Consider the following 21,872-nt stretch of genomic DNA (forward strand, 5'->3'; position numbering starts at 1 on the left):
TTAGAGATGAACTAACACCTATCCTTCTCAAACTCTTCCAAAATATAGCAGAGGTAGGAACACTTCCCAACTCATTCTACGAGGCCACCGTCGCCCTGATACCAAAACCAGACAAAGATGTCACAAAGAAAGAAAACTACAGGCCAATATCACTGATGAACACAGATGCAAAAATCCTCAACAAGATACTACCAAACCGAATCCAACAGCACATTAAAAGGATCATATACCATGACCAAGTGGGGTTTATCCCAGGAATGCAAGAATTCTTCAGTATGTGCACATCAGTCAATGTGACACACCATATTAACAAATTGAAGAATAAAAACCATATGATCATCTCAGTTGATGCAGAAAAAGCTTTCGACAAAATTCAACACCCATTTATGATAAAAACCCTCCAGAAAGTAGGCATAGAGGGAACTTATCTCAACATAATGAAGGCCATATATGACAAACCCACAGCCAGCATTGTCCTCAATGGTTAAAAACTGAAAGCATTTCCTCTAAGATCAGGAACAAGACAAGGTTGCCCACTCTCACCACTATTATTCAACATAGTGTTGGAAGTGTTAGCCACAGCAATCAGAGAAGAAAAAGAAATAAAAGGAATCCAAATCGGTAAAGAAGTAAAGCTGTCACTGTTTGTAGATGACATGATACTATACATAGAGAATGCTACCAGAAAACTACTAGAGCTAATCAATGAATTTGGTAAAGTAGCAGGATACAAAATTAATGCACAGAAGTCTCTTGCATTCCTATATGCTAATGATGAAAAATTTGAAAGAGAAATTAAGGAAACACTCCCATTTACCATTGCAACAAAAAGAATAAAATACCCAGGAATAAATCTACCTAAGAGACAAAAGACCTATATGCAGAAAACTATAAGACACTGATGAAAGAAATTAAAGATGATAGAAACAGATGGAGAGGTATACCATGTTCTTAGATTGGAAGAATCAACATTGTGAAAATGACTCTACTACCCAAAGCAATCTACAGATTCAATGCAATCCCTATCAAACTACCACTGGCATTTTTCACAGAACTAGAACAAAAAATTTTACAATTTGTATGGAAACACAAAAGACCCCGAATAGCCAAAGCAATCCTTAGAAAGAAAAACGGAGCTGGAGGTATCAGGCTCCCTGACTTCAGACTATACTACAAAGCTACAGTAATCAAGACAGTATGATACTGGCACAAAAACAGAAATACAGGTCAACGGAACAGGATAGAAAGCCCAGAGACAAACCCACACACGTATGGTCACCTTATTTTTGATAAAGGAAGCAAGAATATACAATGGAGGAAAGACAGCTTCTTCAGTAAGTGGTGCTGGGAAAACTGGACAGCTACATGTAAAAGAATGAAATTAGAACACTCCCTAACACCATACACAAAAAGAAACTCAAAATGGGTTAAAGACCTAAATGTAAGGCCAGACACTATCAAACTCTTAGAGGAAAACATAGGCAGAACACTCTATGACATAAATCACAGCAAGATCCTTTTTGACCCACCTCCTAGAGAAATGGAAATAAAAACAAAAATAAACAAATGGGACCTAGTGAAACTTAAAAGCTTTTGCACAGCAAAGGATACCATAAACAAGATGAAAAGACAACTCTCAGAATGGGAGAAAATATTTGCATATGGAGCAACTGACAAAAGATTCATCTCCAAAATTTACAAGTAGCTCATGCAGCTTAATATCAAAAAAACAAACAACCCAATCCAGAAATGGGCAGAAGACCTAAATAGACATTTCTCCAAAGAAGATATACAGCTTGCCAACAGACACATGAAAGAATGCGCCACGTCACTAATCATTAGAGAAATGCAAATCAAAACTACAATGAGGTATCACCTCACACCAGTCAGAATGGCCATCATCAAAAAATCTACAAACAATAAATGCTGGAGAGGGTGTGGAGAAAAGGGAACCCTCTTGCACTGTTGGTGGAAATGTAAATTGATACAGCCACTATGGAGAACAGTATGGAGGTTCCTTAAAAAAATAAAAATTCAACTACCATACGACCCAGCAATCCCACTACTGGGCATATACCCTGAGAAAACCATAATTCAAAAAGAGACATGTACCACAATGTTCATTGCAGCACTATTTACAATAGCCAGGACATGGAAGCAACCTAAGTGTCCATCAACAGCTGAATGGATAAAGAAGATGTGGCACATATATACAATGGAATATTACTCAGCCATAAAAAGTAATGAAACTGAGTTATTTGTAGTGAGGTGGATGGACCTAGAGTCTGTCATACAGGCTGAAGTAAGTCAGAAAGAGAAAAACAAATACCGTACGCTAACACATATATATGGAATCTTAAAAAAAAATGGTTATGAAGAACCTAGGGGCAGGACAGGAATAAAGACGCAGATGTAGAGAATGGACTTGAGGACACGGGGAGGGGGAAGGGTAAGCTGGGATGAAGTGAGAGAGTGGCATGGACTTATATATACTACCAAATGTAAAATAGATAGCTAGTGGGAAGCAGCTGCATAGCACAGGGAGATCAGCTCGGTGCTTTGTGACCACCTAGAGGGGTGGGATAGGGAGGGTGGGAGGAAGATGCAAGAGGGAAGAGATACGGGGATATATGTTTATGTATAGCTGATTCACTTTGTTATAAAGCAGAAACTAACACACCATTGTAAAGCAATTATACTCCAATAAAGATGTTAAATAAGTAAATAAATAAATAAGGTAAACACCACTATATAAATGCCACAATCAGTTTCCATCAATGGCTGCTGAAATCTGTGGGCACAAGTTTGCAGAGAAACAGGATATTGGCAGAGTCGTAAAGTATCTCCCCCATGATATTTATCAGTTATTAAGGGGTAATAATAAATTTATGGTGGCAACCCAGCAGTTACCACTTTAACCAAGTGTGTTCAAAAATTAACACAAGTTGTAAGACATATCAGCATCACAGACTCCTTGTAAGACTGAAAAGGACACAACATCACTTCTGTGGTATACCCATTAAAAGTGTGTAACTTTAATGATGAGGAAATACCAGACAATGCCACATTGAGAGACATTCTACAGAATAACTAACCAGAACTCATAAAATGTCAGAATCATGAAATAAAAGGAAAGACTGAAGAACTGCCACAGATTGGGAGAGACCAATGAGACACAAGAACTAATGCAGTTAGGATCCTGGAACAGAAAAAACGTATTAGGGGAAAAGCTGGAAATTTTTGAATAAGGTCTGTAGGTTAGTATTACATCAATGTTCATTTCCTAGTTTTGATAATTGTACTATGGTTTGTAAGTTGTTACCATTATGGGAAGCTGGGAGAAAGATGTAGGAAATCTCTCTATAAAATTTTTGCAATTTTCTGTAAGTCTAAAATTATTTCCAAATAAAATTTAAAGAAATAGTTAGGTCCATTGGTTTTAGACTGTATTGGTAGGTATGAATAGCTAACTGCTCTGAAGAAACAAAGGAAAGCGATATAACTGATGTCTGTCCATTCATGACTAGCCAATTAATAGATTATATCTATGTTAGCATTGCTGTTGCCTCTGGTTATTAAATTAACAGTAATTATCTCCATTAGGTTCTCTAGGCTCATTCAAAGTGCTTTTAAAACCTAATTAGAAAATAAAAACAGTATTTCAAGAATTTAATATTCTAATAGTCTTCCATGAGAACAAAATATCAGATTTTAAAATAAATAAAATCCTAAATTGGAAAACAAATTTGTCAACATAGTTATTTTGATGAACATAAGCTGGTTCATACAACTTAACATAGATTTAAAGCTATTTGGCTACAAGGCTATTTTTTTTTCCAAAAATTTCCCATGTCTCTAGTTTGAGAAAGAATCGTTCTAGTGGACTTGTGTCTATCATCCTTTCTGTGTAAATTTCACTTAGCAATCCCTACCAAGATCTGTGGGATGAATTTCCCGGACATGCATGTTAGAATTATAGTATGTACCTGTAAGACATTTGATTCATAAATCACCAAATATTGCTAAATTAAAATTTTAACTTTTTATTGCCATATACTGTGCATATCAAAAACACACATAAGTATGCTTGTGAAATATTTGAATTTAATAAAGTACTAATTACATTTTAAGTACATTGTTCAATATTCTGAAACAGCAAGTTTGCTCAACTGGCAAGTATTCTACAAGAGGGAAAAAAATTCTGTAGGTGTCTTGGGGGTATTTTTGGTATGTTTGTTAATTTAGTTTGGTTTTGTTCTTTTTCAGGATGTGGTAGATACGCATCCTGGCCTCACGTTCCTGAAAGATGCTCCAGAATTCCACTCCCGCTACATCACCACGGTAGGCCGAGTCCCTTTTTGTCTTAATTTAACTCTATAAGTCTCCTTTTTGTCATTATCTAGTATCCGGGCTTTCAGATCTTTATGCAAAATGGGCTATAATGATTATTTTAAATGGAAGGAAGTAAAATTGAATTAATTACTTCTATCTATTTGCCTTCTTATATGTGTCCAGAGCTTAAGAGGTCTCTTGTATATAAAATTTAAGTGATATGCTCATTCTGTCTGGTATTGTGAGGTATACCTTTTGCTGTATCATTAATATTGATACCGAGTTGATCTTTAGCATTTGCAAATAATACTGAAAAGAATTTTCAACAGCCTTTTCCAAAAAAAGATGTATCTATAGTACCTCAAAGTTAGAACTGAAATGGTAATGAAAAATAGATTGTGTGTAATCAGAAAACAAATCATGTAAGAATTTAAAATAACATGATCACAATCTCCTATTTTGTGGGGTGTTCTCATTCCATATTTCTCATGCACAGCCTCATTTGATCAGTCACAGGCAGGGCATGCAGTATGAGTGAGAGCACACAGGCCTACAGCTCACACTGCAGCCACACCAGGCATTCTCTGCCCTAGCTTCCAGATTATCTTTGGGAGAACTCCACAGATGAACCAACCTCAGGGCACACCTCACATTCACAGCCATACCTGGGGGAGATGATCCCTGCCTCTGGCTCTGATCCCCTGGTAAATAGGGCAGTCTCCTCTGAGGAAGGCCTTCTCATTCTTAGGGCACTTTTTGTTGGCTATGGATTTGTTGGTTTCTGTTGAGTTACAGAATACTACCATTCTTTTTCTACTGTAGGAACTTCATTATTTGCTTTTACATTGGTTCTCTTCTGTCATAAAACTTTGTAAGACTTTATTTGAACCATAAGATGTCACTGTCATCCAAGACTATCTCAGAAGTTATTTTTGCCTGTTAACCACAACACTCTACTATCACTGGAAGTTTTACATTATTTCAGAGTACAGTGAATTTTTCTATAAAAAAATATAAAATAAGCTTTCTAGTATGAAATTAATTTTGTTGCTAATGGCATAGAAGTAACCAAATTAGAGAAGTGTCATTCTCTACCCTGCTCATGGCAAAGATAACAGTATTGCCAAGAAACTTACAAAGGTCAGCCTCAGAATTAATGACAGATATCTCAAAAAAAGCAAAATTAATTTATCATATGACCCTATTGAATATATAATCTCAGTGGCATACAGTATAGGACAATTAACATATTTTGTTTGCATGGTAGAGTTATTCAGTTATTTCACTTTACAGTTGGAAGAAACTGCTCACACTGTGTATGACTCAAATATTAGCTTATGTGTGGCACATATACAATGAAGAAAAGTTAGGCAACTTTTATTTTCCATTTATCACTGAAAACCTATGCTACAGGAAAAGACTTTTTTATTTGTTTAGTTAACTATTTTGTCAGCTGTTTTAGAATGGAAAGGCAGAACACCAAATTTACATATAGCAAAAAAGGACATCACTACCTAAATAAGAGATTATACCCAGAGTCACTCCACGTTCTCCTTTATTTCCAGAGAAGAGTTGGCAAGTGAGAAATAAGCCTCTTGATATCGAATGAAAATGAGAATTGGAAATACCAGCAAATTGTAGCCCTTGAGTTTGCAGGTTTGCATACCATGCAAAGAAATTGCCAGTGAATAAGGCTCTGCTTATCCTTACTGGCATATGATGACTTTTGAGGAAAGAGGTACTCATGTGAGGTTTTAAAATAAGTGATAAGATTGAAAATACTTTTTTGTGATATTGGTGCTGGCAGTAAAGATATTTCTGTGGCTTGCTCAGATGGTGTCTTAGTGGTGTATTCAGTGTCTTGATTGGCCTGAATCTATCACTCCAGGCTGAAATGTCAGGATTTTCATTGTTGAGGACAAGGTAGTGATATTTCCTAAAATGGCTAAACTGGTGGAAACTGCTCATCACTAATAGCTTAACTCTTTCCCCTTGAGAACGTTTCCTCTTGACAGAGAAAGAAATCATTTTTATTAGATAGTTTTGTTTAAGTCCAAGTTCTGCAGGAGACCATGAAGAAATACTTTTCAGAGCCATAGTAACTAGAGTGGATCAGGAACCCATTCACACACATACACACACATACACACACACACACACACACACACACGCACACACTGCCTAATAGAAGAGCCAGGCTTCCAGCATTGAGTTGTTCATCTGCATTAAAGTCATCCACAAAGAGCAATCTCTCTGTAATTTCTGTGTCTGCGTTTGATCTGCTTATCAAAAACTCTGACAGAACCACCAAACACATACTTCTATTCCTGGTGACCTCTAATTGTGAATTAGAGGTTTCCAATTCAATAGATATAAAGAAAAAGAACTGACTTATGATTCAAATTGTCAAGTTGACTAGAGATCCCTTGGTGAAAAATTATCAAATTTCATGTCTCTCACTGATAGTAAACAGTTATTCTTACTATTATTAATTTTTACATTTTGTTTGATATTTTTAAATTTTTGGTTAATTTCTTTTTAAAAACCTAAAACTGGTAGACCAAAAAAGTTAGGGGGAAAAAAACAACTGTAATTAATGTAGAACCAGCAGTTACATGCTCTCACCACTAGATGGTACCCCTACCTCGATAAGCTAAAATGCTGAATCAGTTGTGTGGAAACCAATAAATGTGCTGATGTAAGGGGCCACTGAATAAGGAGATTTAGGCTATGGAAAAATGGAATACGGGTACATTTTATTACAGTATGAGACAAGTAAGTTAGCAGAAGCTAAAAAATAGGAAATTACTTAACATTCAAAATGTTTATGAATTTTAAAAATTCTGTCAAAAGAACAAAAGATGAAGAAAAGAATAAAATAAAATTACAGATTAAAGTTTTATAATTTTAAGTGTTATATAGTACCTCCATAAGTAATATAAAATATTTGAGGGGTATATAAATACAAAATTTAGATAGACAGGAAACTTAGACTTTAAGATAAATTTACATTCAAAATCAAGAAATAAGGACAAAAGTCTAATAATGCGCAACAAAGAAAAGTTTGGTGTAATAATATGTACTAAAATTGACTTTAACTTGAGAGAGAAGACATGGAACTATGATAAAAGATATTCTTAATTTTTATTTTCATATATATAATTTCTGGCCTAAAATCCTCCATCTTTTTTATAGGAACTTTTGTGAAGCTAGTGCTAAAAATACAGTGTTGAGTAAAACACATTCTCTGCCCTGAAGCACCTCACTCAGAGTCTGAGTGACTGGGGCCAGTAGAGAAGTTGTAGACACCAGCTAGTCCCAGCTCCCACCTAACACGGGAATCCTGTGTGCTTCTGCCTAAATAATTGTGGTGAGAAGAAACCTCACTACTTGATACAACCCATTGCTTCATAAGGCTAATGTTAGGAAACTCTTGTTTACATTGAAGCATTTCTAACCAGTAAGGGCATTTCTATCCAGTAATTCTAGTAGTTCCAGTTCTAGTTCTACCCTCTGATGCAGTACAAAACAAATCAACTTCTTCTTCCACCTGATAACCATTCAGATCATGGTTACATCTATACTGTAGTCTTATTTTTTCCTCAAGAGTAAACACAACTACGTTAGTAGTATCTTTCACAATAATTTTGTATACAGTCCCCTATTTTATATTTCCTGTACATCTTATATGCAATCTATCTATAAATCATAGACAACAGTACTGCTTTTATGTAAAATATTAATTAGAGAACTTTCCTAGGTTAGCATCCATCTGCTGTTCAGAACTCTGGATAGATTTATTCAATTAGCTATGAATCCAACCCATATGCCTCTATCACAAATATAACATGAAACTCTTTGTTACATAGCTTTCCAATCTCATTAATTTATCAAGCAGTTTTCCAAAGAAGATATACAGATGGCCAACAGGTACATGAAAAGATGTTCAACATTACTAATCAGGGAAATTCAAATCAAAACTAAAGTGAGATATCACCTCACACTTGTTAGAATGGCTATCATCAAAAAGACAAGAAATAACAAGGATGTGGAAAAAAGGGAACCCATGTGCATTCTTGGTGGGAATGTAAATTGGTGCAGCCAATGGAGGTTCCTCAAAAAATTTAAAATAGAATTACTGTATGATCCAGCAATTCCGCTTCTGGGTATTTATCCAAAGGAAACGGAAACAGTAACTTGAAAAGATACATGCACCCCTGTGTTACTGTGTCATTATTTACAATAGCCAATAAATGGAAACAACCTAAGTGTTCATCCACAGATGAATGGATAAAGAAGATGTGGAATACAATGGAATATTGCTCAGCCATAAAAAAAGAGTGAAATCTTGCCATTTGCAACACCATGGATGGACCTTGAGGGCATTATGCTAAGTGAAATAAGTCAGAGAAAGACAAATACTGTAGGATATAAATCTTTAAAAAAAAAAAAAGAAGGCTCACAAACACAGAGAACAGATTGGGAGCTGCCAGAGGCAGGGCGTGGGGAGAGGGCAAAATGGGTGAAGGGAATCAAAAGGTATAAACTTCCAGTTGTAAAATAAATTAGTCATGGGGATGTAATTTACAGCATGGTGACTGTAGTTCATAATACTGTACTGAATATTTGAAAGTTACTAAGAAAGTAAATCTTAAAAGTTCTCATCACAAGAAAGAAAAATTCTGTAACTGTGGAAATGGATGTTCACTAGACTTATTGTGGTGATTATTTCACAATATATACAAATATCAAATCATTATGTTGTACACCAAAAACTAATATAATGTATGTTAATTATACCTCAGTTCTTAAAATTATCATGCAGTTATTGACCACCTGATGATATAGGCAGAGCAACATATCAGGCACTGGGATGCAAGTGAAAAGAGATCAGGTTCCTTAGAATTTGGAGGTGATGACAATCAGGTGTACCTGTGTTTAGAATATAACCACAGGATGACCGAAGGAGACTCAGGTGACATCAGGAGCACAGAGGACAGACAGCTCTACCCAAGTCCCTGTGCTGGGGCTTCCTATGGAGTTGGTAACTGAGCTAGATTCTGAAGGATCAGGAGGAGTTAGCACTGGTAGCAGAGATGGGGTGAGGAATGCTGGGCAGCAGAAGTCTGGACCTTCATCCTGAGGCTAGTTTTTTCCTGTTATTTTTGGGAATCACTCTCTTTGATAAAGAATCCAGAAACAGAATAGTGGTTTGGTTCCTCATTAGGCCTACTCTTAGGATAGATGTCCAAATGTCTTCTCTTTTTTGTTCTTCTTGCACTAAAAATAGCCTAAAAAAGGGATCTAACCTCTTCTATGATAAAAACCACCAAGGATACAGGATTTCCATATCATTAGATAATCAAAACTAAAGCCAAAGTACCAAAAAAGCTGCTTAATTGCTCTTCTCACCCTTGCTTCCTTTCAAAGAAGAAAAGAAAAAAAAAGAAAAAAACCTTAATAGGTCAAGTGCAAATTAAATGGGTGGGAATAACCCCAGGTAAAATTGTTAAGAATGCACTGTGGCCTCCTACCCCCAGGATTGCAGCCTGTCTTCCTTCTCCAGTCGTCCCCTACACAACAGCACATACATTCTCAATTTCAGACACCTTTGCTACCCATCCTCCTTCTCTCCCATCTTGTCCAGGGTCTTCTCCAGAGTTTCACCTTTGTTAAACTTAATAAAACACTAGTTAGTAACAAAACTGTTCATGCCTAAATAAGGACTTGGGATATAAATTATCCCAGATGTATCTGAGTTTCCAGAGAGAGTTCAGAAGCCTTCAAAACTCCCATGGAAAAGGATAACCAGAATATGTCCTCTTGAATCATACCATGTTGGCAGCCATTCTTCTGACCCAGTAATTGTTAAGCCACCCCAGTGCAGATTTCCCACCTCATATGCCTTCCAGAAACATCTAGCCTAATAAGCACTACTTGAATCACTATATGAGAGGTAAAAATGAAAGTGACATGTAGGCACCTGGGAAATGCAGACTTGTGAGCAAAGAATTTTTTTATTCTTAGAATTATAAGGGCAGATGCAAACTGTATGGATGTAGACTTTTTTTAATATAGTATTAATTTTTACTAGAAATTACACTTGATATAATCAAAAGGCCAAAACTTAGCTTAGTTCAAAGAATGTTCATAAGATGGCCTTTGATAAAGTAATAGATATCTTTAATGTTTTTATTTGGTTTTGTTTTCCTTTTGGAACCAGGTTATTCAGAGAATATTCTACACAGTCAACAGATCTTGGAGTGGAAAAATTACTGCAACAGAGATAAGAAAAAGCAACTTTTTGCAAGTATGCCTCTCATTGAAATTCATATATAAGGAGCAATTTAAATAATAATCTTACTTCATTTAACAAATATTTGAGTGCTTACTATGTGCAAAGCCCTGTCACTACTTTCAGTCATTAAGCAGTTATCAGATACCTGGAATGTGTTGGGGGAACAAAGATGAATAACAAGAGATTTTCGCATCAGGGCATGCACTGTGGAGCAAAAGAGAAGAGGGCACAGACAGCCACACCTGACTTGAAAAATTCCACAGAAATGTATCATAAACATGCAGTGAAGGCTTCACAGTAGGACTGGCATGTGATCTTGACCTTAGAGATATCAGGAGTTTACCAAGATAAAGAAATCAAAAGAAAAGGGGATTCCAGATAGAGGAAGAAGCATAAGCAAAGGCCCAGAAGCATGAAAGTGTCCCGTTCAGGAACTGCAGAACAGTCTTAAGTGGCCACAGGCTCCAAGGAGAGTGACAAGTGATGAGGCCTGAGGGGTGAGACAGGGCCAGGTTGGGAAGAGCCTTGCAAAAGAAATGGAGGAATTTCACCTTGTTCCTTTTAGCAGTGACTCTATATCCATCTCCTGCTAGAGAAAAATACTAAAAATTCCTTTTAAGAAAGAATGCATTTCATTCAATTATTTTATTTATTTTACCACATGAGAAAGTATTGACCACTAGTGGGAGCCTTTAACCGAGGCAATCTTCATGCCTGATTGTTCAAGCTCTTCTGTTAACCTAAAGAAAGTAGAATTGGTCACACTGGAAAGGAAATGAAATATTTTATTTTAAATAAATCATACTAAGTGAAGCTTAAGCAAATAATACAACCTTATTTACACTCTGTTTTTTCCCATCTTCATCTGGGACAGACAAAGTAATGAAGACTTGGCAAAATTAGCAATCCATAATAAATATGCAAACGCTTTTTATTCTAATAAATGAAAAGTCATCATCACGGTCATTATTAATATTTACTGAATACCTGGTGTCTGCCTGGGCTCTCAAGAGGTAATGTGGTATGGGTTGAGATGGCAAGAATTCCATTAAAAAGGCCTTACACCTTAAGAATGATAGGGGCTTCCCTGGTGGCACAGTGGTTAAGAATCTGCCTGCCAATGCAGGGTACACGGGTTTGAGCCCTGGTCCGGGAGTATCCCACATGCCACAGAGCAACTAAGCCCGTGCACCACAACTACTGAGCCTGCGCTCTAGAGCCCCGTGAGCCACAACTACTGAAGCCCGCACACCTAGAGCCTGTGTTCCGCAGCAAGAGAAGCCCACGCACTGCAACAAAGAGCAGCCCCCACTACCCACAACTAGAGAAAGCCCACGTGCAGCAACAAAGACCCAATGCAGCCAAAAATAAATTAATTTTTTAAAAATGATAATAATCCCTCACTTTCCTGAAGCACATTAGAGTTTGTATTTCTAGATCATTATTATAATCCATATTTTTTTACTGATGATAAAATTCATATGGTTGAATGAGTTGGATACGATCACACAACAAAATAAGTGGCTGAACTGGAAATAGAACTCAAGTGTTCTGCGTCCCTCTATTTTCTCCCCTACCCCTCTCCTTAGTCTTCCTCTTAGTACATGAAGGTATGCTCATAAAATATTCAAATAACATAAACATATATAGAATAATAAGCAGAAGTCACTATCTCTTCACCCTGCCATTTCACTCCCTTTACCAGAGGGAACCCATATTATCTGTGGTTTTATTCCTCTGTATATGTGTGTGTGTATCTGTGTGTGTGTGTGTGTGTGTGTGTGGAGTACATATTGTATGTGTGGAGTATATAGTTTTATTCTGTGTGGCTGCTTTTTTGAATTTTTTTTAATATGTGAGACCATACTTATTATTCTGTTAACTTTTTTTAACTTAACAGTATGTCTTGATGTTTTTTCATTTCCATTCGTATAAATCTATCTCATTCTTTTAACTATTGTGTAATCTGTGGCATGGCTGTACTGTAATTACATACTTCTCTACTGAAGATGTTCAAGTCGCTTTCATTATCTCCCTATTACAATAATGCGGTGAACATCCTTATACTTTCCTCTTGTGTGTATATGAGTAAGAATTTCTCTAAAATAGAGTACTGGAGGGAAAATCCTGGATCAGGTGGCATGTGCATTTTTAATTTGATAGATCCTGCCAAGTTACCCTACTAAACGCCTGCACTAGTTAATACTTAAATTTACATACTCACCAACAGCAGAAGTTATTCATTTTTTTCATTTTATGACAGTCTAGTAGATGAAAATGAGAGCTCCCTGCTTCTCAAGATATTTGTTTTATTGTACATATTCTGCTTTATACACATTAAAGAGCATTTTATAAAAAAAACATTACAAGCAAGTTTGGAAAACAGAAGAAAAAGCATATTTTACCACCCTAATTAAACTAATATTCTTGTATGTGTTCGTCTAGTCTCATTCATATGCATATTTGGATTTTAGAATTTAATATAGTTCTTAATGTGTACAATCTTATATCCTGTATTTTGTACTTACCATGTCATGATTTTCCTTTGTTTCTATATAGACCTTATAATTTTTACTGGCTGCAAAATCTTTCATTGAGTGGCTTTTACCATAATTTGGAATTCAAGGTGAAAAACATTACAAGAAAGATGACTATTTCATAATATAAGTGTATTACTTTGATAAAAATTATTTTCTAAAATGTAAATACTGAAAATCCAAAATTCCATTTTATTTTCTTTTTAAGATTTAGCTAGTACATGTTTTAACCTTCCTTTTAAATTTTACTTCGGACTTCTCTCTGATGGACAGCATATACCTAAATCTTTTTGGGTTTGGGTTTTATTCTCTGAAAATCTTTTAATAGGGAGATTTAGCTCATTTACCTTTGTTGTGACTGTTGATATATCTGGTCTTATTTCTGTCATCTCACTTTGTTTTTTCTATTTCCTAAGTTTCCTTATGGTTTATCTTTTTTCTGACTCTTTCTAAAAACATCTTCATTTATCTGCCCACTTATATGATAATTTGGCTTATTACAAGAATTCTGGGCTTAAAAATCACTGTTTCTGGTGTTTTCCCTAGGGGCACACAGTGAGTCAGGGGAGACCCAGGCTTATTTCCAGCTCAGGGCCCTGCAGCTCTACCCTCCATGCCTTCTATGCCAGGCTATCCCACACTATCACAATGGTATAAATAAGTCACCTTTATGGTAAACTTGATGCCATTACAAAACCAAACCCTGCATGTGGATGCCCACTCTTCATAATAGAATAGATAGAAGATCAGTCTTCAAAACTTTGAAAAGTTAAAAGCAATGTGAGTTTATGGCCATGTAATTAAAAGTCTGTTGTCTGATTGTTCTGTGCTTGCTAGTCTGGGGACCTCTGATAGGCTGCAGTCCCCTTGGTGATAGCTCTTCCCTTTCCCTGCTTTTAAATCCTCTGTAGCATCTAAGTCTTTGCTAAGAATATTACAGAGCACATAAATGCTTATAGGTTGATCAACTGATTAAAAGGTAGGATGAGGTTGCCTACTAAATTTCCTGGTTTGGTACCAAAACCAAAATTTTTAATTCAGTTTAGAATAAAAATTAACTAGAATCTATATAATGGCTAAAGCTGGGTCTTCGTATTTTTAAAATAAATTAATCCTTCTATTCATACCATTTCAGACTCTAGCGCTTTTGGAAGAAGAGGAAGATATAAACCAAATCACAGATTATTTCTCCTATGAACACTTCTATGTTATTTATTGTAAATTCTGGGAACTAGATAGTGATCATGACCTCTACATCAGCCAGGCCGATCTGTCTCGATACAATGACCAGGGTGAGTGTTTCTATGGATGTTGACTTTACTATTTTGAAGAAGGCAAGAGTTAAATTGTGCTCACTCGTTATGGGGAGTTCCCATTTCTTAAATTCTGTATCTAATCAAGTCCTCTTGAAAGGGCCAAGAATTTTTAAGTAGAAATGAGTGAAGATACTAATTTTTTATTTAGAAACCAGGTTTAGGAGAAGGGGTTTGGAGGTAAGTAAGAAATTAGAGTCTTAGTTTTGATGAATGGGTGAGTCTTTATAGTGATGCTTATTTTCTGATGATGAACTGAATAGGAACCACTTCTATGTAAAGTTTATTTGAAAGAGAATGTATATACGCCTTTATAAATTCTCATTTTACAGTATTTATAAACAACCAAGGATGAAAATGATGTTTCTAACTTGCCAGTGTTTTCAAGGATTCATAAAACCTTTTCTGGAATTTAGTTCTAGAAAAGGTATTTTCTCTGCAGGTGAATTTTGTGTGCTTTCTTTTGTCAGAAAACAAAAAATTACATATTACATGATATTACCCTTCTTACTTCATTTTGATCAGTAGTAAACTTAGAACCTGTTTCCTGCTGATTTAATATTCTTAACCAAGCACCAAGATACACTGATTCATTCTTCTCTCATAAGATTGTCCCTGTTCTGTTCTTAAATGTCTTCTCAGACACTGTGGATTTTTTTAATAAGCCCTTAGCCTTTTAGATGTAGCAAAGTACAAATCTTAAATAAATACTTAGAATTTTGCTTCTGATATTTGGTATATCTATGACTAGTAGTATACATCTTAAGAAAAGGTTCATTCTCTATGTCAGCTTTCATAGAACTTTCCATTTTAAGAAACAGAGCTCTAGCTCACAAAACTCAGGTGCCAACCAGGCATCAAGAGGAAATACTAAATTGTACTTATTTGATAAACAAGCATTTTAGTATTGTATCCTTCCTTCTTCAAGTACAGATGTACCTCATTTTATTACACTTTGCTTTATTGCACTTTGCAGATAGAGCATTTTTTACAAATTGAATGTTTGGGGCAGCCCTGCATTGAGCAAGTCTATCGGTGCCATTTTTCCAGCAGTATTTGTTCACTTCATGTCTCTGTGTCACATTTTGGTAATTCTCACAATATTTCAAAACGTTTTCATTATTGTTATATTTTTTATGGTGATCTGTGGTCAGTGATCTTTGATGTTACTATTGTAATAGTTTTGGGGGACCATGAACCACACCTGTATGACAGCAAGCTTAATAGATAACTGTTGTTTGTGTTCTAAGTACTCTACCGACCAAGTGTTTCCCCATCTCCCTCCCTCTCCTCGGGCCTCCATATTCCCTGAGACACAACAATATTGAAATTAGACAAATTAATAGCCTTACAATGGCCTCTAAGTGTCCAGGTGAAAAGGAGAGTGGCACATCTCTCACTTTAAATCAAAAGCTAGAAAGCTTAGGGGGGAAGGCACGTTGAAAGCCAGGACAGGCTGAAAGCTAGGCCTCTTGTGCCAACAGCTAGCCAAGTAGTGAATGAATGTGAAGGAAAAGTTCTTGAAGGAAAATAAAAGTGCTATTCCAGTGAACACATGAATAAGAAAGTGAAACTGGGAATTCCCTGGCTGTCTAATGGTTAGGACTTGGTGCTTTCACTGCCCAGGTTCAATCCCTGGTTGGGGAACTAAGATCCCACAAGCTGCATGATGTGGTTAAGAAAAAAAAAAAAAGTGAAACCGCCTTGTTTGCTGATATGTAGAAAGTTTTAGTAGTCTGGATAGAAGACCACACCAGCTACAACATTCCCTTAAGCCAGAGCCTAATCCAGAGCAAGGCCCTAACTCTCTTCAATTCTGTGAAGGCTGAGAGAGGTAAGGGAGCTTCCGGAGAAAAGTTTGAAACTAGCAGAGGTTGATTCATGAGGTTTAAGGAAAGAAGCCGTCTCTATAATACAAAAGTACAAGGTGAAGCAGCAAGTTATCCAGAAGATCTAGCTAAGATAATGAAGGTGGCTACACTAAACATCAGATGTTCAATGTAAATGAAACAGCTTTCTATTGGAAGAAAAAGCCATTAGGACTTTCATAGCTAGAGAGGAGAAGTCAGTGCCTGGCTTCAAAGCGTCAAAGGACAGGCTGACTCTCTTGTTAGGGGCTAATGCAATTCAGGTGGTGACTTTAAGTTGAAGCCAGCACTCATTTACCATTCCAAAAATCCTAGAGCCCTTAAGAATTATGCTAAATCTCTTCTGCCTGCGCTTTACAAATGGAACAACAAACCCTGGATGACAGCACATCTGATTACAACATGGTTTTCTAAATATTTTAAGCCCACTGTTGAGACCTACTGCTCAGGAAAAAAAGATTCCTTTCAAAATATGACCCTGATTGACAATGCATCTGGTCACCCAAGAGCTCTGATGGAGATGTACAGTGAGATTAATGTTGTTTACATGCCTGCTGACACAACATCCATTCTGCAGCCCATGGATCAAAGAGTAGTTTCAACTTTCAAGTCTTACTCAAGAAATACGTTTCATAAGACTATAGCTACCATAGGTAATGATTCCTTTGATGGATCTGGGCAAAGTCCATTGAAAACCTACTGTAAAGGATCACCATTCTAGATGCCATTAAGAACATTCATGATTCATGGGAAGAGGTCAAAATATCAACATGAACAGGAGTTTGGAAGAAGTTGATTCCAGTCCTCATGGATGTCTTTGAGGGGTTCAAGACTTCAGTGGAGGAAGTAACTGCAGATGTGGTAGAAACAGCCAGAGAACTAGAATTAGAAGAGGAGCCTGAAGATGTGACTGACTTGCTGCAATCCCATGATAAAACTAACAGACGAGGAGTTGCTGCTCATGGATGAGCAAAGAGCAGTTTCTGGAGACGGAATCTACTCCTGGTAAAGATGCTGTGAAGATTGTTGAAATGACAACAAAAAATTTAAAATATTATATAAACTTAGTTGATAAAGCAGCAGCAAGGATTGAGAGGATTGTCTCCAATTCTGAAAGAACTTCTGCTGTGGGTAAAATGCTATCAAACAGCACTGCATGTAACAGAGAAATCATTTGTGAAAGGAAGAGTCGATCTATGTGGCAGATTTCATTGTCGTCTTATTTTAAGAAATTGCCACAGTCACCCCAGCCTTCAGCAGCCAGCACCCTGATCAGTCAGCAGCCATTGACACTGAGACAAGACCCTCCGCCAGCAAAGAGATTACAGTTTGCTGAAGGCTCAGATGATGGTTAGCATTTTTTAGCAATAAAGTATTTTTTTTTAATTAATTAATTTATTTATTTATTTATGGCTGTGTTGGGTCTTCGTTTCTGTGCTAGGGCTTTCTCTAGTTGCGGCAAGTGGGGGCCACTCTTCATCGCGGTGCGCGGGCCTCTCACCATCGCGGCCTCTCTTGTTGCGGAGCACAGGCTCCAGACGCGCAGGCTCAGTAGTTGTGGCTCACGGGCCTAGTCGCTCCGCGGCATGTGGGATCTTCCCAGACCAGAGCTCGAACCCGTGTCCCCTGCATTGGCAGGCAGATTCTCAACCACTGCGCCACCAGGGAAGCCCAATAAAGTATTTTTAATTAAGTTATATGTATTGATTTTTTAAGACATAATGCTGTTGCACACTTAATAGACTATAGTATAGAATAAACATAACTCATATGCAGTGGGAAACCAAAAAATTCATGTGACTCACCTTATTGTGATATTCACTTTATTGAGGTGGCCTGGAACTGAACCCACAATATCTCTGAGGTATGACTATAGTCATACCTTCCTATTACAAGAATAGCATAAAGATGGAGATATTTATAGGGGTATCAGGCCAACCTTATTAGCTATGCACCTTCTAATTACCAATGGCCAGATCATCTGTATAACGTGAGCTGGTCTCCAGAGGTCATACAAAACCCTGCGGGCTCTAAAGCGCCCTCTCTGGCTGGTATAACCATAGTTCTCATTAAGCCCTAAAATATTGTATATGCACATAGACTAACTCATTAGAGGCATATTAAAGGAATGAAGTCCAGAAAAGCAGGCATCTAGGCCTGCATAATGCAGGAGCCACTGAAACTCTGTGTAGTTGCCCACCCACTAATCTGTCCTTAATGGGACAACATGATCTTAAGTTTTAGGAGCTTAAACCTTCTAACTCTAAAGAAAGACTCTCAAAAAGACTTTAGCTTCAGAATTAAATACCACTGCCTTTCCTATATAGCCCTGTTTTGTTTTATTTCCTCTTATTTTCAAATTATTAACCCCATAAACCACTGCTCAACAAACTCTAGGGGGCCCTTATTCAACCTTTGGTATGTGGCCAGGAATGGCAGCGCTGACACTCATATTCTCAACATTCTTCAACCAAATTAATTAACCTTTATGTTGACTGTACCTAACGCTGTGCAGAAGAGTTAGAGCTGGTAGCTGCTAACTCTAATGATCTCATCACTAGTTCTGAAGTTTTAGTGTGCATGCCATTGCCTGGGGCACTTGTTGAAAGAACAGATTCCTATCCTCACTACATCCATAGGTCTGAGATCCACTGTTATCTCCTTTTTTTTAACTAATGCTTTTGGTTACTTTGAACTCACAATGAGGTACACTGATATAGATTACCTGGGATCTATCATGAAAAGCAACATACTATCTTAAGATATAATCGTCCCTCTGAATAAAACTTACTGATGGAATTTATTTAAAAATTGTATGTTATATCATGTTATATCCTGGATTTTTATAGGATGAGAATATAAGAAAAGTATTTGTGGTATGTTTTGGTATCTTCTATAAAATTCTACCTGAAAAACAGTTCTCCATTGTTTTACTCAAATTCCCCAACAATCAGTTCCCCCCCTTGAATTTAATGCTAGGATAAAATCTGTCTTGTTTTAGGGGAAAGTTGTCTTGTCTCATTAGATAACAAAATCAATACAAATTTTGTATATTTTTGTCTTAGTTGTCAGGATATTCAGAACCAATTCGACGCTCAACTATATTAATATATCCCAGCTGTCAGGCACATCCATTTGCCTGTTCTTTTTTAAATGATTGATTGATTAAGCCATCTCAAATTCCTACTTTCAGAAAGTATCAATTATACATAAGTAAAAATTTAACTACTCATATTCTCATCATGGAAGATTATTAAGTTTTAGCTTGTGGCTAATTGAAAATAAATTTGCCAAAAATATTGCCTTTTGGAGCATGTTTTAACTAGTTTTGTACTTTTTATTTACATTTAGCTTCATCAAACAGGATTATTGAAAGGATATTCTCTGGGGCAGTAACAAGGTAAGAAAAAGCATCTGAGTTTTAAAATGAACTGCAAGTAATACTTTAACAATGTCATTTTAGTAAGGCTTCCTGCATGATTTGTCAGTGCTGTAGGTCAGATAATACCCTACAAAACATGCAGTTGTGGCTTCATACAAGATGGCGGTAATTCTTTAATATATGGGCATTAGTCCTTTATCTAAATACAGGTAACAGTATTTAACCTGCTGATTATTTGTATTCAAATTAGAAACCAGATTTCTTTCTTCATATCTGCAAATGCTTTCTGATTTCATTCTCTAGGCATTTGAAAATAAGATAGGCAATGGAAGGGGTTGCCCTTTGTGAGGTTTCCAGCATTCTATCTATTTTTAACTTAATTTCCAAAGAAATGTTACTTTATTTCTTAGTCTCTCATAGTACTAAATTTATCTGAGTAATTGCTCAGGAAACTTTATAACCATGTGTTTTCTTCAGGGGAAAAACAGTACAGAAGGAGGGAAGAATGAGCTATGCAGATTTTGTTTGGTTTCTGATTTCTGAGGAAGACAAAAGGAACCCCACCAGGTATGACTTCTGAGTTTCCTTTGCCAAGATGTTAAACACATGAGCAAAGCTTGAAAAATTCATGATGTATACCTAGTGAATGCCAGCTCAACTAGGGGTGCCAAGATGGGTTTGATTTAGTCTCTGCCCTCAGACTGAATGCACAGCCACAATGTATCAAGAGAAGTGCTCTTACCCCTGGAAACAAAGGTGAAGTGACATGTGAGCTGGCCCTGAAGGATATTAAGCATTTATATGGAATATGGGGATAGATACTGTGGATTTTAGTTGTTTCATGATCTTCCTTGTTTAGTAGTAAATTGGAGAGGAAAGAAGAGCAAATTGTGGATGACTAGTATATGAGAACACGCCCTCATTCTCCCGGTTAGAATCATCTCTCCGTTTCCTTGGCATACCTTGATTTGTCGCTGTGAGTTTATCCATCTGTTTCTTACACCTCTGTAACACTGTGTTACACAAGCTAGGAATAAAAAGAAGAGAGGGACATAGATTTTTGTGTCCTTCTCTTCTTTTTATTCCTAGCTTGCGTAACACAGTGTCCTGCACATAGCTTCTGCTCAGTACCAAGGGAGGGAGAGTCTGCAGTCCCTGATGCTGCTTGCTGGTATTACTGACTCAGCTGTCTGCATGTTAGTTCAAAAAGTTATCTAAATGTTGGATATATGGTTTGGAAATCATTGAAATGGAAATAAAGCTAATCTATTTCATGGGCAGCATGTTGTCCATTTCAAAGATAGTAATTTGTTGTTCATTGTAGACAACTTAGAAAACATGGCTAAAGCAGAAGAAAATAAATTTTAATACTGATAATTCTAACACTCAGAAAAAGACACTTAAAAATTGGTATGTGGGGGCTTCCCTGGTGCCGCAGTGGTTGGGGGTCCGCCTGCCGATGCAGGGGACACGGGTTCGATCCCTGGTCCGGGAGGATCCCACATGCCGCGGAGCGGCTAGGCCCGTGAGCCACAACTACTGAGCCCGCATGCCACAACTACTGAAGCCCGCGCGCCTGGAGCCCGTGCTCCGCAACAAGAGAGGCCACCGCAATGAGAAGCCCGCGCGCCGCAACGAGGGGTGGCCCCTGCTCACCGCAACTAGAGAAAGTCCGTGGGCAGCAGCGAAGACCCAACACGGCCAAAAAAAAAAAAAAAAAAAAAAAAAATTAAAAAAAAAAAAAAAAAAAAAAAAAATTGGTATGTGTTGTACAGTCTTTTTCATATAAAGTTTTACATACTCTTTGGACATGTAGGTTAATTAATTCCGTAGGATTAGATTTAATCCTTTGGAATGTTACCTCCTAATATCCTCTAGTAGTTTTAGCTAAATAGTTGTAACATCCACTATATTTTTCCTTAAAATAAATTCCCCAGGAAAGGAATTGCTAGGTTAAAGGGTGTAGACATTTTTAAGAGCATTTATAAAAACTATTAAAATTGATTTTCAGAAAAACTGTATCATTTTATACCTTTATCAACAAAGTATTGAGCATATTTCCTATAACCCTTATTCACACTAGGTATCTTCCTCTTAAAAATATTTTCGAATTTGATAAGAATTCAGTATTATCTTTTTTGC

At 36.8% G+C, this 21,872-nt stretch overlaps 1 protein-coding gene across 4 annotated transcripts in view; it reads left to right on the forward strand.

Annotated features, from left to right (window-relative positions):
- PPP2R3A (protein phosphatase 2 regulatory subunit B''alpha) overlaps positions 1-21,872 on the forward strand; it is a 210,972-nt gene that overhangs the window by 123,789 nt on the left and 65,311 nt on the right. For all 4 annotated transcript variants that reach the window (XM_036850212.1, XM_036850210.1, XM_036850211.1 and 1 more), the window contains 5 exons: positions 4,267-4,341; positions 10,556-10,642; positions 14,303-14,459; positions 19,700-19,748; positions 20,208-20,297. In XM_036850212.1, coding sequence (XP_036706107.1) covers positions 4,267-4,341; positions 10,556-10,642; positions 14,303-14,459; positions 19,700-19,748; positions 20,208-20,297 — 458 coding nt within the window. The remainder of the gene's footprint in view (positions 1-4,266; positions 4,342-10,555; positions 10,643-14,302; positions 14,460-19,699; positions 19,749-20,207; positions 20,298-21,872) is intronic.

The sequence above is a fragment of the Balaenoptera musculus genome, chromosome 4, assembly GCF_009873245.2.
Source record: "Balaenoptera musculus isolate JJ_BM4_2016_0621 chromosome 4, mBalMus1.pri.v3, whole genome shotgun sequence".
Lineage (NCBI taxonomy): Eukaryota > Metazoa > Chordata > Mammalia > Artiodactyla > Balaenopteridae > Balaenoptera > Balaenoptera musculus.